We start from the raw sequence: 13,363 nt of genomic DNA, 5'->3' as shown, positions 1-13,363 counted from the left end.
AACCCATTAGAAATGTGCAGTCACTCTCAATCACCTACTGCAAGCAATTAGTATTATGTTACATCTCMTTACTGCCTTGTAACTTGCTGTGAAACAGATGTGACTTGGCCATGCTACCTTCAACTAACATTTTCTTGTCCCTCTCTGCTTCATCACACTTCATGCTGTTATAGTGCTGGCCACTGGCTGATGCCTTCCAGCACACAATATCTGACCTCCAAACTTTCTTTCCAACAGATTATTCTAGTGTTTGCTAAAAGTTTCATAGCAGAACTGCACAAAACAGTATTTCCCTTTCCCACTTAGAAAACTAATTTTTTCTTTTTAAAAGCAAATATTTCTATTTGTTTGCTAATTCTTATGTTGTATGTGTTGTAATGGGTTTTTTTTTTAGGTACACTTTGGTTGCATTCCACAGAATTTGTATATAATATGAAAAATATATGCAGTACCCAGGGATGGTAATATGATGCAGATTGAGCTGGTTTAGCAAGGGGATTTGTGAGAATTAATCTGGTCATGTAACAACCTGGACAGCTGCTGACCCAGTAGAATTTGAGAGACTTCTGTGTACTCCTGACTCCGTGACCTAGGCTCAGGGTGGCAAAGGCAAGTTCATGATACCACAGATCATGTTAAATAAGCCATATTTCAATGTTTTTATTGTTTCAAAACCGCAAGATGGCCCTTATTCCAGGTTCACTCATCTGAGAGAACTGTATAAAGTAGATTTTTCTGCCACATTCACTTAAGAAAAATATATGGTGAACCTCTTGAGCATTACGCTTTGAAATGTATATAGGTGAACACTCTTTTAAGTGCTATATTTTAAGACAACCTAGAATAGGTAGACTAGAACACAAATAGAAGAGCTCATCTGAAGTAAGATGAAAGTAATAAAATTCAAGAACTGTGAGTCATTGAAGGAGAATAACTGTGATTACTTAAAAATGGGTTAATGTAGGTTAAAAGCCCATTTTATTTTTAAAGGTAAGATAATCTCATTATTGCTGGGAACTCAGAAAGATATATCACCTGCTTCATAACAACGTTCAGGATAACACAACTCTTTGCAGGCTGAGTCAAGAAATACCTGTCAGCGGAAATGTGACAGGAACAAATAATAGGCATAGGCTTTTTAATGTGATAATTGGTTGCACTGATGTCATTTGCTATTAGGTTTCTCTATGTCCCTTTCAATGCACTTTCAGCACATATTCAGCACTAAGCGTATTAATACATACTTAGTAAATGCTGTTTTAATTCAGTAATAAATACTGTATTAGGATCAAAATGTTGCTCCTGACCTTTGAAACTTAGAAAATCAACTTTGTCGGACTGAGGTGAGACACAGAAGGAGAGAGACAGAGAAGAAATTGCAAGATTCACCTCAAACTTGCAGCACTTTGTAAAAATTGTGTAGCTAGTTTTGTACTTACTGCATGTTGTAGGAATGAACTAACATCAACTATCTAGCACGCAGTAACGTGCAGTTGTAAGCATGAAATATCTTCAGTTAAAGGCAACTTGTTTTGTTATCTATCTTAATTTTAGATGTTAAATTAGTGCCATGGCCATTTTATTCTGATTTTCCAAATGTCTTTAATCCGTTATTGTTATTTATGGCTTGTAAATCTGTGGGTAAAAAAAAGGTAGAAACATGGAAAAATTGAAAGTCTAGAGACCTAAGTTTTCCGTTGTAAATGCAAACCAATGAGTGTTGCCTACAATGAGGGTCAAATCCTCACTTTGTTAGCATCATCAAGACATATACAGACCTGGAACTACCATTAGGCCCAGTGGTATAGGAAGACTGGCAAGAGTGGACCCTAAGTGATGCTGATTATAAAAGTTTTGTTTAAAGAGAGTTTAAATGATGTGATTTCCTTCTTTCTACATCCTCAGAGAGTACATGTCATAAATTAGGATCACTATATGATTGCTTAAAATTACCTAGATTCAACATAATCACTGCTTCCAAGCAAGAGAGAAATTGGTAAATTGCCTTTCTCGCAGTATAAACCATCTGATTTGTCTTTTGAGACAAAGAAAAGTAATATGAAATGACTGTAACCTGTATTCTAAAGATTTTTTTTTTTAAAAAAAAAGTAAGATGCAATTTAAAGAGGTAACAAGGTGCAAGTCAAATTAAGTTGCTTAATGATTTGTCTGTCCTTCGTGACTTAACTTCACAACGGTAAATAGATGTGGATGAGCCCAAGAGAATCCATCTGACAGAGGGCTGATTTCTGCTGCACACTGTGAGTTCCCATTGCATGATGTCAAACTGGTCTTCCTTATTGAGATCAGTGAAGTTCAGTAGTGTAAATTTAGTACCAGGCTGTTTAGCAGCCAATCTTGTTTTTTTTTTTAACCTGTTGTCTTAAACTGTCTGCTGCGTTATGCATAACTGAGGCAGCAGAGGGAGCCCAAAGATTTTGCTCATCAGAGAGGAAAAATGACAGTGACAATAGCAATTATAATGACAGTGAAGAACCTGGGCTGGTATACTGGGACTTCTTTAAAACTAATGTATAATATGCATATCTCATTACTGTTTAGTTGGTAATTTTAAAACTTAGATTTTCTTCAAGGTTAATGGCTAGGTTTGGTTTTGCGTGTTGCTTACTTAAATGCTTTTGTGTACAGTTTTTGGGGAAAAAAGATCAATATAAAAATCATTTTTGAGTCTACTAAGTTGTTTTAATAAGCTGTTCAGTGTGTTATGACTTTGAATAAATATCAGAACATGGCTACCTGAATTTTAAGGATTACAATAAATAACACTGGTAAAATACTGAAGTGCAGTGAACTGACTTTTGTTCAGCAATGCAGAAATTCAGTTATAACACAAAGCAAAATGTTTTTATTGTACTTGATAAAATAAGATTTTCATGCATTTTCAAACACCATTAATTTTCAGTGCTGCAGAGAAGTAAAACTAATAACTACGCAACAAAAACTCATACCTATGCAAGAGTATTTGTTGTTTTAAAAAGCCAGATTTAATTTCTTAAGAATTCAACAGCTGCTGATCATAAGCAAAAGTTTGATCTAAACTGCATCAGTGAATATGTTATAAACAGAATATCAATGTCATGAACTCAGCATTTGTCCTAGCATCAAGGTTGTATTGAATTGTCCAGACTTGAAATGCAAGTGATACTATTAGAAGTCCCATGATTCTGGTCATATTTTGATATTTTCTCTATAACATAGTGCTACCTCGAACTACTTTTTACATATCGGGTTAAATTTCTATCTTTAGAGGCATTCATTATATATAGAAACCCCTTTTACTCTACCGAATGTTCTTCCTAGTGAGAAGGCTCTTTTTTAAGAAATCYGGTCAAGGATACGTAGTTTGTAGTACATCTTAACGTTTTTTATCAGCCTATTTTCAAGGCAACATAGAACAAAATATAAATAGGTAAATATTTTGTAATGTAAAATAAATTCTTGGTAARGCTAAAATGGAAGTGATGAAACCACACCAAGGGGCGGGCAGCTGATGTTCATTTCATTTACGAGCAAAWTCCTGTTCTCCAGAAGCAGCGGCTGCAGTGGGGAAGGTGGTTTTCCAGACCCCCACAGCATAGAGGAAACATCACAGCACGAAACATTGTGATCTGATTGACTAGAGGTAAGGTACTTTATGTGTAAAGGAAGGAATCTCTTTAATACTGGCAGAACTGGTCAGGATTTTCTAGTAAATGAACAAGCCAGCTATTCACTGATATCAACTCCATCATAAACGCTGCTAGTGCCAGCGCCAGAAGAAGCCACGGTTTTGCTCACATCTGGATACGCTCCCTCCAGAGAGCTGTGCCCCCTGAGCACTTAATCAGCCTTCCTCGTTCTGGTTTCTGATTTCAAACCACTGTGTATGATGTCCATATACTGCACTAAAACCCACTCACAAAATCGCGCCTGCTCAGCCTAAAGATCAAAGGCAGCTTCCTTTGCACTCTGCTAGCAGTTGGGTAGGGGTTTCAGAAAGGTTTTACAATTACCAAAATATACTGTTAAGCTGTTCAATAAGTATTCTACTTGTTGTACAGATGTCAAAAGTAAGTGGCTTGCCAAGGCCAGGTGCAGTTTGACAGCTCAGATGCCAGCTTATGTTTTTAGCTTGCAGGCCTGTTTTTTTAGAATGAAATCATTTAGCTCTCCAAATTGAAAGTACTACTGTACACAAAGTACATAAGATGAGCAATATACCGAAGCATACGCATATTCTATATATGTTTGCTTAAATCTGTCATTCTTTTGTAATACTAAGTATAAATACATACAAGAAGTGTTGTTTGGACTTACAAAGTGATTACTCTACTAAATTGTACTGGAAGGAAATGTTTACACTTCTGATTTCTTTTAAGAAAATACACCTGATGTGAACTCAGGCACCTTATTTCCAAATCCATGATGATCCATCAATTCTTTATGTAGCAGCAACTTCAGTTTGCCAAACATCCTTTTCATAATGATTTAATTGCTGAATCTTTCCACTTTACTGACCCTGTGGTTTCTCTTCCGCTTTGTTCCAGATTCATGCATTCAGACATTAAAAAGTAGCTGCTGTAGAGCACTATTCTAATTGTGTGGGTATTGCTTAATCCTCTGAACAGCCCTGAATAAATCTCCTTGGATGCCATGTCAATCTGTTTGGGATTTGCAATCTGGCAAAGCACCCAAGCTGAAATACTAATTTAAATCAATTTTCTACCCAGAAAGAATTGTAGGTCTCTCTTAGTAGCATCTACCACAATGTTTCAAGATTTGTAAGGATCAGGCAGCTATGAGTATCACTTTTGTGATAGAGGTGCTAAATATTTGACTTTCTGAATTTTTGTTCCTTATTTCCTAACTGCAGGTCCTTGGCTACATTAAAAGATTTCAGTTTTGCTCTTACTAATAGTAATTCATAAGGATGGCTTTTGCTCAGTATTATTCCTTTATCTTCTTTTTTTGGCTATACCAATCATTTTTAGTTCGTCTGTGTTCTGTCATTCCAACTATGTATCCTGATCTCTGAAATTGTTGGGATTTCTGAGCATTTACTATATTTGGATCTTACAGACTCCAGTAGCTTCTTCCTTGTCTCTCTATATGTTAACCCCCTCTGTCTCCAAATTACTCTATAACTGCTTTCAAACACATTTAATTACTTTTTTTYCCCAAAATATGTTATCTCATCTAATACATCATGGCTCTTGATGGTCTTGCAGCTATGGAGCTTGATCACTTGCAGTAGTTATTTTAAGATTAGAACTTTTTACAGAGCAAAGTGAGGCACTTGTATGGAGAAGGGATCCTTATATCTGCTCTCTTATCAAACTGTAGCGAGCAACTCAGTGCTCCAAGGTATTCAAATTCATTATTGCATGAACAGATATGGTTTACCTATTAAATAAGATTGTCCTTTGTTGATTCATTGCTAAATATTTAGTTTTACTATCTTTGGATTTTGACTTCTCTTTCTCCTTGTATCTTTAAAATCTCCAGTGTTTTKGTACTGTATCTTCTGGCTTTCCCCTTTAATAGCCAAATTATACCTATATCTAAAAAAAGTRTGCAATCCACTTAAATTTACCGCAGTCTGAGAATTCAGAGTAAATTTTAGACCGTGTCAGATCTCCATTTTAGTTATTGTATTGTCTGTATGCATTACCTCTGTGGAGAAGGAGCTTTTTCAAAAAGTTTATATCCCAGTCTACAATATACGTAATGAAATTATAAATACTTTTAGCAAAGTGATGTAATTGATTGACAGTTTTGAGTTTGGAGAGATGGAATACTATCGAACATTAATACCTTTCTGATTGTAAATAATGAATTCAGTACAACTATCAAATAAAACTTAGGGAGAAATAAAAAGTCTTTATTTTTACTGGTGTATCCATTAGGATGGTGAAGTATTTTCTTTTAGAAAAATAAATTGCCAAATTAAATGTTCTCACTCTCTGCTTATAGCTGTGTCAGAAAAAATTTCCTTCTCTTTTTWGTTCCAAGTGAAGAGAAGCCCTAACTTGCTTCTGAGCTCATTGAATTTTCTTTAACTTGAACTTTAAATGTTGTTTGAGGTAAAATATCTTACCATGGTTGTCTCTGCAATGGATCCAAAGCTGTTTATAAATATGTTGCATGTGACATTAACTGGAGGGCCTGCAAAAGAAAAAACACCAGTCCCTATTCCAGCATCATTGCTTATGGAGCGACTGTAAAAAATATATTAACTCAATAAGCTGTTATGAAACAAAGGTTCATTGAATTAGGAGGAAATAATGCTATATTCAGGACTTATTTAATGGGAAATGAAATTCAGTGATTTCTAATAATTAATAGATTTTTTCCTCTTGACTTTTCTCAAAAGTGCACTGCTTGCTAGCCAGTTCCAGGATTAATGAAAACAAGTTCATTTGCACAAGGGGATGCTATGCAAAAGTGAGCAAATTTTTTGAAATATATAGCCAAAAGTATTGGTATAGGAGTTTTAGTGAACAATCTATGTCACTTCTCACAAAAATGAGGGGGAAAAGTGACCTTTTTCACTCAAGACAGCTGCTATTTTTAATGCTACTTGTCATCAATGGCAACAGAAAYACATTATTGCTGGCCTTATCTCTACCCCGCTGACAGGAACAAATGTGGATAAGAGAGAATAACTTAGAATTCTATTATCACTTATTTTATATCCACAAAATGACTAAGAAGCCATTTAAGCGGAGTTTCCTGTTACCACGAGCGTTGTGCTGGCGTACCCCGCGTTTGTGAAGCATCAGGAACGGCAGAGYAGTCTTTGTGACACCTGAAGAATGAACCATGCCTTCATGGAAGAGCTCTTAAATTGCTTGTTATCTGAAACTCTCTGTAAAAATGGCATTGTGGTGTTGCACGGTAATTTCACCGTTACTTCAGGTCGAATTCAGCCGATGTACAATGAAAAGTTTTTTCCACCATAAGTTTTTCTGTCACCCCCCTGTACCTTGATATTCTTGTATCATTAATGCAGTTCAACACTGAAGAGGCTGGCTTCATTTCCCAGTTGTGAGCAGTCGCTAATAATGAATTCTGGAATATCTGGAATTTGAGGAATGGTCTTGTAAACATTTATGTAATATTTATTTTACAAYGTCACTGAAGTAATAAGCCACTATGTCGCTGCTGATGCTTCACAATTAGCAAAGTTTATTGCGGCACTGAGTATTTGCAGAATCGTGTTCAGTAACAGTTTTGCCAACAGGACACAATTTGGAATGACCAGCTGCTTTAATTGTGTTGAAGTACTCTATGGTTATTGCAACAAAAAAAAAWTGTTACGTGTACCTTTATCATTTCAATACACAAATAAAGTGCACTACACACATGAAGTGAACTTATCAGGAAAGAAAGCACCACTTTGCAGTCTCTTTGACACTGTGGTGATACCTGGTTAGTTATTTAGAGATGCTGAGCATATCCAGTATTTCTTAGAATTGAGTAAAAGCTTGACACTGACAACATTGGGAAAGAATTGCTGAAAAGGATCRAGGGAAAAAGAAAAAGCAGGTGAGATAAAGGCAGAGATCAGTAGAAACCTGACAGTGAGAGATGTGTTCTCACAGGCTGTGTTAGGTGATTTGTTTGCAGGGCAGCTTTCCTTTCTGAGACCTTTATACTGTAGTACTTATTTCAAATTCAGTATGGTATTGTTGTTTTTAAAACAACATATTATTTTAAAGTGGATATAATGTTGTATTGATAAAAATAGTTGTTTTTTTTTAAAAAAGTCCTAAATCTCTGAAACTCTGTTGCTTAATTTCAAAAGCAGCATTACAAAGAGATGATTAATAGTAGTTAAAAAGAGAGTGACAGGAGAAACTAAAAGCAGCTTGCAGACATCTGAGAGATTTAAAATAAAAATGAACTCCCTGAAATCATGGTCAATTAGAAGCATAAATGAGGCTGTTCTGGGAGTCATATTAAAAACATGAAATGAGGCAAGTAAANAAAAAAAAAAAAAAAAAAAAGCTGAAACTCACTACTAAACTCACTAAAGACAGAAAAGCTAGCAATCATAACCATCTATAAGGCATTAAAAATAGGAATCCTGCCAAGAGTTGGGAAATGAATTCCAGAGAAGATTATTAAGACATAAAAGTATCCATGAAAGTAAAAAAGGTCAGAGGAGAAAAACAGAATGAATTCAGTGCATCAGCGCTTGTCTCTGGTGGCTGGCAGTGTCCAAGGCCAGAGCTGTTCTCGTGGAAGATGTCTATGAAGACTGTGGCAGGTATTTCAGACCAAGCCAACACGAGCTAGTTGRCATGGGGTAATACCGAGCCAGAGATTATAAAAATTTTTGTGAAACTGTGAAAATACTAATCACTATGAGTCACCTGTCGTCTGTGCTAGTTTTGGTATCCACAGAAATGTGTGCTGTGTCTGGCAACTGTAGAATGAAATAAAAAAGAAAAAAGACGCCAGCAATGATGTTGGGAGCTATATCCTTGTGAAACTAACCTCTGTACCAGCCAAAGTGTTAGACATGGTGAGAAATAATACAATTTGGAAATATGGATGAATATGGTACTCTTGTGAAGTTCTATCTCTCAAACATATTGAAGTCCTTGGAAAGCATTGATGAGCATGTGGACAAAAATAATCTAATTAAAATAGTTATTGTGTTTTCAAAAATCACTCGAGGTCTTTTTCAAAGGCTTTTTGAGAATATTAGTCTTCATGAGGTGACAGACATTGCTCTTATGCCCTTTTGCTTTAAAGTTATTTTAATTCTAGGAATAAATAGATAATTTTCACAGTGCAAGGTGATTGGTAGTGAGTTCCCCATGGATCTCTGCTGGTCTTTGCAGTTCAATGATAATTATCTGGCAATATAATTTTACTTCTGGTATAAGATTATTTATGGTAGTTGTATATAAAGCTGGCTGCAAGGAGTTGCAGAAAAATCACAAAACACTGAATTGTTGAGCAAGAAAATACTTGATGAAATTCTGTGTCAGTCAAATGCAAAATTATCCTTACTACGTGTTCATATTGATGAGCCCTAAATAAATGGTTTCCATGCAGGAGGGAGAGTCTAGATTTATTAAAGATGGTTCTCTGAAAACAGCAACACATTCTCAGTAACAATGGAAAAGAAAGGAGAATGCAAATAAATAGAAAAAAAAATACAAGTAACAAATATATCCTGAAGTTGAATACTTCAAATGTTCTCCTCAGACCACCTCAGAAGGATATATTAGAGGATAAAAGAGATGTCAAGAAGGCAGTCAAGGATGACAAACTCTCTAAAATTCTGCCATAAAAAAATACATAGATAGAAAAAGACTCTGCAAGTTAGAAAAGAGATGTGATGAGAGAGGGACAGATATAAGTATCTACAAAACTGTGGCGATATATTGGATGTCTGTCTTATCCATTTCTCAAAATGTCACATGGCAATAAAATCAGTAAAATGCTCAATCACTAGATTCAAAACAAACAAAGCACAATTAYAGAACATGAAGAATTCATTGCCATAAAATGCTGTAAAGTCCAAAGTATAAACAGTTTCCAAAAATGATTAGAAGAACATACCTCTCTAAATTAATGGTCTATATGTAAGTCCTGGCTTAAGAAGTTCTTAAAGAAGTGATTTGCTAACCACTGTTTGCCAATACCAAGGCAAGGAACATTTTCTAATTTCCTATATAAATCTCAAAAGTTCCACCTTATTTGATTGTTACCAAAGGCTACAGTCTGGACTGTGTAGATTTAAAAATATAACATTTCTTCTGTATCATGTACTGAGAATAAAATGAGCCAATTCCTTAACCATAATATTATATCAGACCAGTAGATATATCAATAGAAAATATTAACTGAAATATCAATAGATCAAAGTATAACAGGGTTTACTAGTAGTTGTAACCTGAATAGAAAATGATATTTCTATTAAAAGTGAGAAAAAAGAAAGAAGTCCAACCAATTCATGGACTGATAYTCCTATATTTTATTTAAGCACTGGGAAAGCAGGCATTAGATAGGAACACTTCTGCAGAAAAGCTACCTCAGCAAAATTGTAGGAGAAAATAAATAGTGTTTAAAATTTCAAGGGAAATTAAAGAAGAAGAAATATTTCTTCATAGCTTTTTTTTTTTTTTTTTTTTTTTTGGCCGGGTAGACATGACATTGTACTCTGCTAGATTATGCTAGGTGCATGTGAAATCATATGTATAAAAATCATCTACGTTTGAGAAGACAAAAGTGCGACTTTTTTTATTGAATTCACTTTCAAATAAATAATAAAATGAGAAGCTTCTCTGAGGAAACTGCCAAATTGTCAGATTTAATCCTATCTGAATAGAACAAGTCAAGTCCTTGAACAGAAACTGTGGAAAAGAGAAGGACCTGTCAGTACTACAGTCGCAGATCGATAGACTTATTGCAGCTGCCTGGGTTTGGGAGGGCCGCTGTCCGCCGTCACTCTGGAAGGGATGATTGCACAGCAAGAAAAGCTGTACCTTTAGCTTAGAAGTTTCCATGGAACTTTTTTGTGACTGCAACTGCAGTCATTAAATTGAAGTTATTATAAATATGCTTAATTCTGCTGCAGTCACACCTTCATATTGCTTTGTTATTTACTGACAGACAGTATGCAGGCTGAGGTGGACATCTCCCCCCATTTCATCCATAATTGGTAGAAGCTGTTTGTAGATCGTCTTTCCAGAGAGTTTATTGTTATTAGAGCTTCCAAAGGTGACAGCCAGCTCCAGGGTGGCTTCCGAGAGTCCGTGACATGCTTAGGTGACTTTTATACTGTGACATGTAGCAGAACTGGGAGGCCAGTCTGGGTGCTTATCCTCATGGGAGCACTCTGTAGAAGGCAGTTAATGTTACTGGGAAAGCGGGAAGTTGTTCATGCTGGCTTTCTGACCTTTTCTGTACATTTCAGCTCTTGCTAGACACATTTTTCTCTGGTTTTCCTATAACAGTAGGAGATTTGTGAGGGATTACCTTTCACGTAGCAGCATGATTAACAGAGCCACAGTGAGAAATGAAGAATTCATTAATGATGAACTAGGGCAGAGTCCCCTAACCCTAAATATTTCAGGGGTATTAGTACCAGTGGCTTCACTTCAGATGGCATGTTCAACTAATGGATTTAACAGATTTCGAAAGTAGTAAAGCATGATTATCTGTATTGAGATCAGAGTAAATGTAATTACATGAGTCAAAATTAATAGCTGACAGTGTATCATGTTTTCAAAGTGCCCTCTACTGAATGTCAAGGGGCAGGTGAYAATGTTTTTTAAGCATGATGGAGAAGTGTTTATTGAGTAATGTAGGGCTGACGTTTTCTCTTTGAAATAGAATTATATGAAGGAATTCAATATTTAGTTTTATTTGAAATATGGCACTATATTGACTGGAGTTYACTACTAGAAAATTTCCCGAGGTGTCAGCAGTAAAAAATGAGGTTATTCTTGTGTTCCTGAAAGAGCTGCAACACAACCTTCATATTTTTATTTGCACAAAGCTAYTCTTAAGAGTCAAAATCCTGAACATCTTACTCAAGTCAATGATAATTTTTACATAATTGGGTCCAAATTTGAAAGACAGTGAAGTATTCCTCATATTTTAAGGAGAAAAAGTGGTCTAGGATGTGGGCTATCTAAGTAGCAGAAGCATCTTGATATAGTTTTGATTTACAGGAAATAAAAATACTTTGTAATGGGAACAAAGATTTTACAGTTCTTCATTTGTATTTTCCTCCATAGCTAAATAAATACCACTAGTCTTCTCTTTAGTCTATTCTTTCTATTGAGTGGTTATAGATAGGCAGTATTGCTTATACAAAACCAAAGCGCTCAGGTAAAATACATAGTTATGTGTTACCTACCAAGATTATGATCAAAAGATGGTAGTTAAAAACGTTGGTTACATAGGAATTTTAGGAGAATAACAAATAAAATGGTTGGGTGGAGGCTGAWGAGCTGAGATCTCTTATTAATATTTGTTCTGTTTCTTTAAAACTGTGGATAAATTATAAACTCAAGAAGGCATAAAGTTCCAGTACTTGTACTAGGACTAATAAAACTAGCCAGAAAGTGGCAAAGTCACTTAAGGAGATACTTATTCTTTGTGATAGGTCTGAATCATTTTAGGCAGATTTGCTCAAAATGCATAGCTGTCTAGAAGATTAAGAATGTGCACTTTTTGGAAAAGAMCAATGTCAAATTAGGTTTTTGTCTCTTTAAATTTCAACGGTTACAAAACAAGGCCATTGAATTGAGGAAAGTCTCTTGAATTATACATTCAAGAAGCACTATATTGAATCCACTAATCTCTAAACCATCTGCCTGTTCTTCACTGTAACCTCATCAGAAGACTGTGATTGCATGGTGTCCATGACAAGCTCCAAAATCCAATCCCCAAATGAACTACTAAGCTGTAAGCACCTTGTTTTTAAACACGTGTTCATAGGACTTCAGGAGACCCAAAAAGGAAAGAAGAAAAACTACAGTGCTTAGACTTTGCCTGAGGTCTTCTTTTGCCCAGCACAGCTTTACCTTAGATTGAACTTGCAGTTTACATTCTAAGGAATATAATGTGGGAACAAGTCAAGATAACTTTGAAAAGGAGCAAAAATAATTTCAGAGATGCCACACACAAAAAAGTCATTTTGGAAATAGTGTGTTACATTACTGTGCAAATATTGTTTAATACATAAACTTTCCCTACTCCTCCAGAAGCCCACCACAGCAGTTTTCTTCAGAGTGTTTCTGGGTGGCATTGTCCAAAGGAGTTATTTTATATAGTCATGGTGAGTATTAATCAACAGTGTCAATTTTTCTAGTGATATGTTTAGATCTCTAGTGCATGTTTTTTTCTTTTTGAAAAATATTAGCACTGCTAACCTATTAAAAGCTATGAACTTTCAGTTGCATTAAATCTTGGATAATAAGTTTATATATATATATACAGTAAAAAAAAGGAGTATCAGGAACAGCAAATAACCGTGGCTTTAGAAGCGTAACTACTTAAGTTTCTGAGACCTAGTGATATAAAAAAACTAAAAAAATCAGCGTTGAACAAGAACTAAGATGGAAACACCATGATAGATGACTTAGAAGAGGAATGACTGGCTGCTTAAAGGAAAAGCTTCATAGCACATATGGAGAACTGGCTGAATGGTAGAGCTCAGAGGGTTATTATCAATGCTGTAAAGTCTAGTTGGAGGCCTGGAGATAGTGGAGTTCCCCAGGGGTCAGTACAGGGGCCAGTCTTGTTCAGTTTAATTCATCARTGACCTGGATGAAGGGACAGAGTGTCTCTTCAGCAAGTTTGCTGATGATACCAAGCTGGGAGGAGTGTCTGA

At 35.5% G+C, this 13,363-nt stretch overlaps 1 protein-coding gene across 1 annotated transcript in view; it reads right to left on the bottom strand.

Moving 5' to 3' along the window:
- The window catches only part of GLRA3 (glycine receptor alpha 3), a 94,081-nt gene that overhangs the window by 58,042 nt on the left and 22,676 nt on the right, over positions 1–13,363 (bottom strand). The window contains exon 3 of the mRNA XM_085311321.1: positions 6,098–6,165. Coding sequence (XP_085167447.1) covers positions 6,098–6,165 — 68 coding nt within the window. The remainder of the gene's footprint in view (positions 1–6,097; positions 6,166–13,363) is intronic.

Source organism: Rhea americana, unplaced genomic scaffold, assembly GCF_003343005.1.
Source record: "Rhea americana isolate MKP2758 unplaced genomic scaffold, rheAme1 scaffold_34, whole genome shotgun sequence".
NCBI classification, from domain to species: domain Eukaryota; kingdom Metazoa; phylum Chordata; class Aves; order Rheiformes; family Rheidae; genus Rhea; species Rhea americana.
The sequence above is the reverse complement of the archived record's forward strand: the minus strand, read 5'-3'. Positions and strand labels throughout refer to the sequence as shown.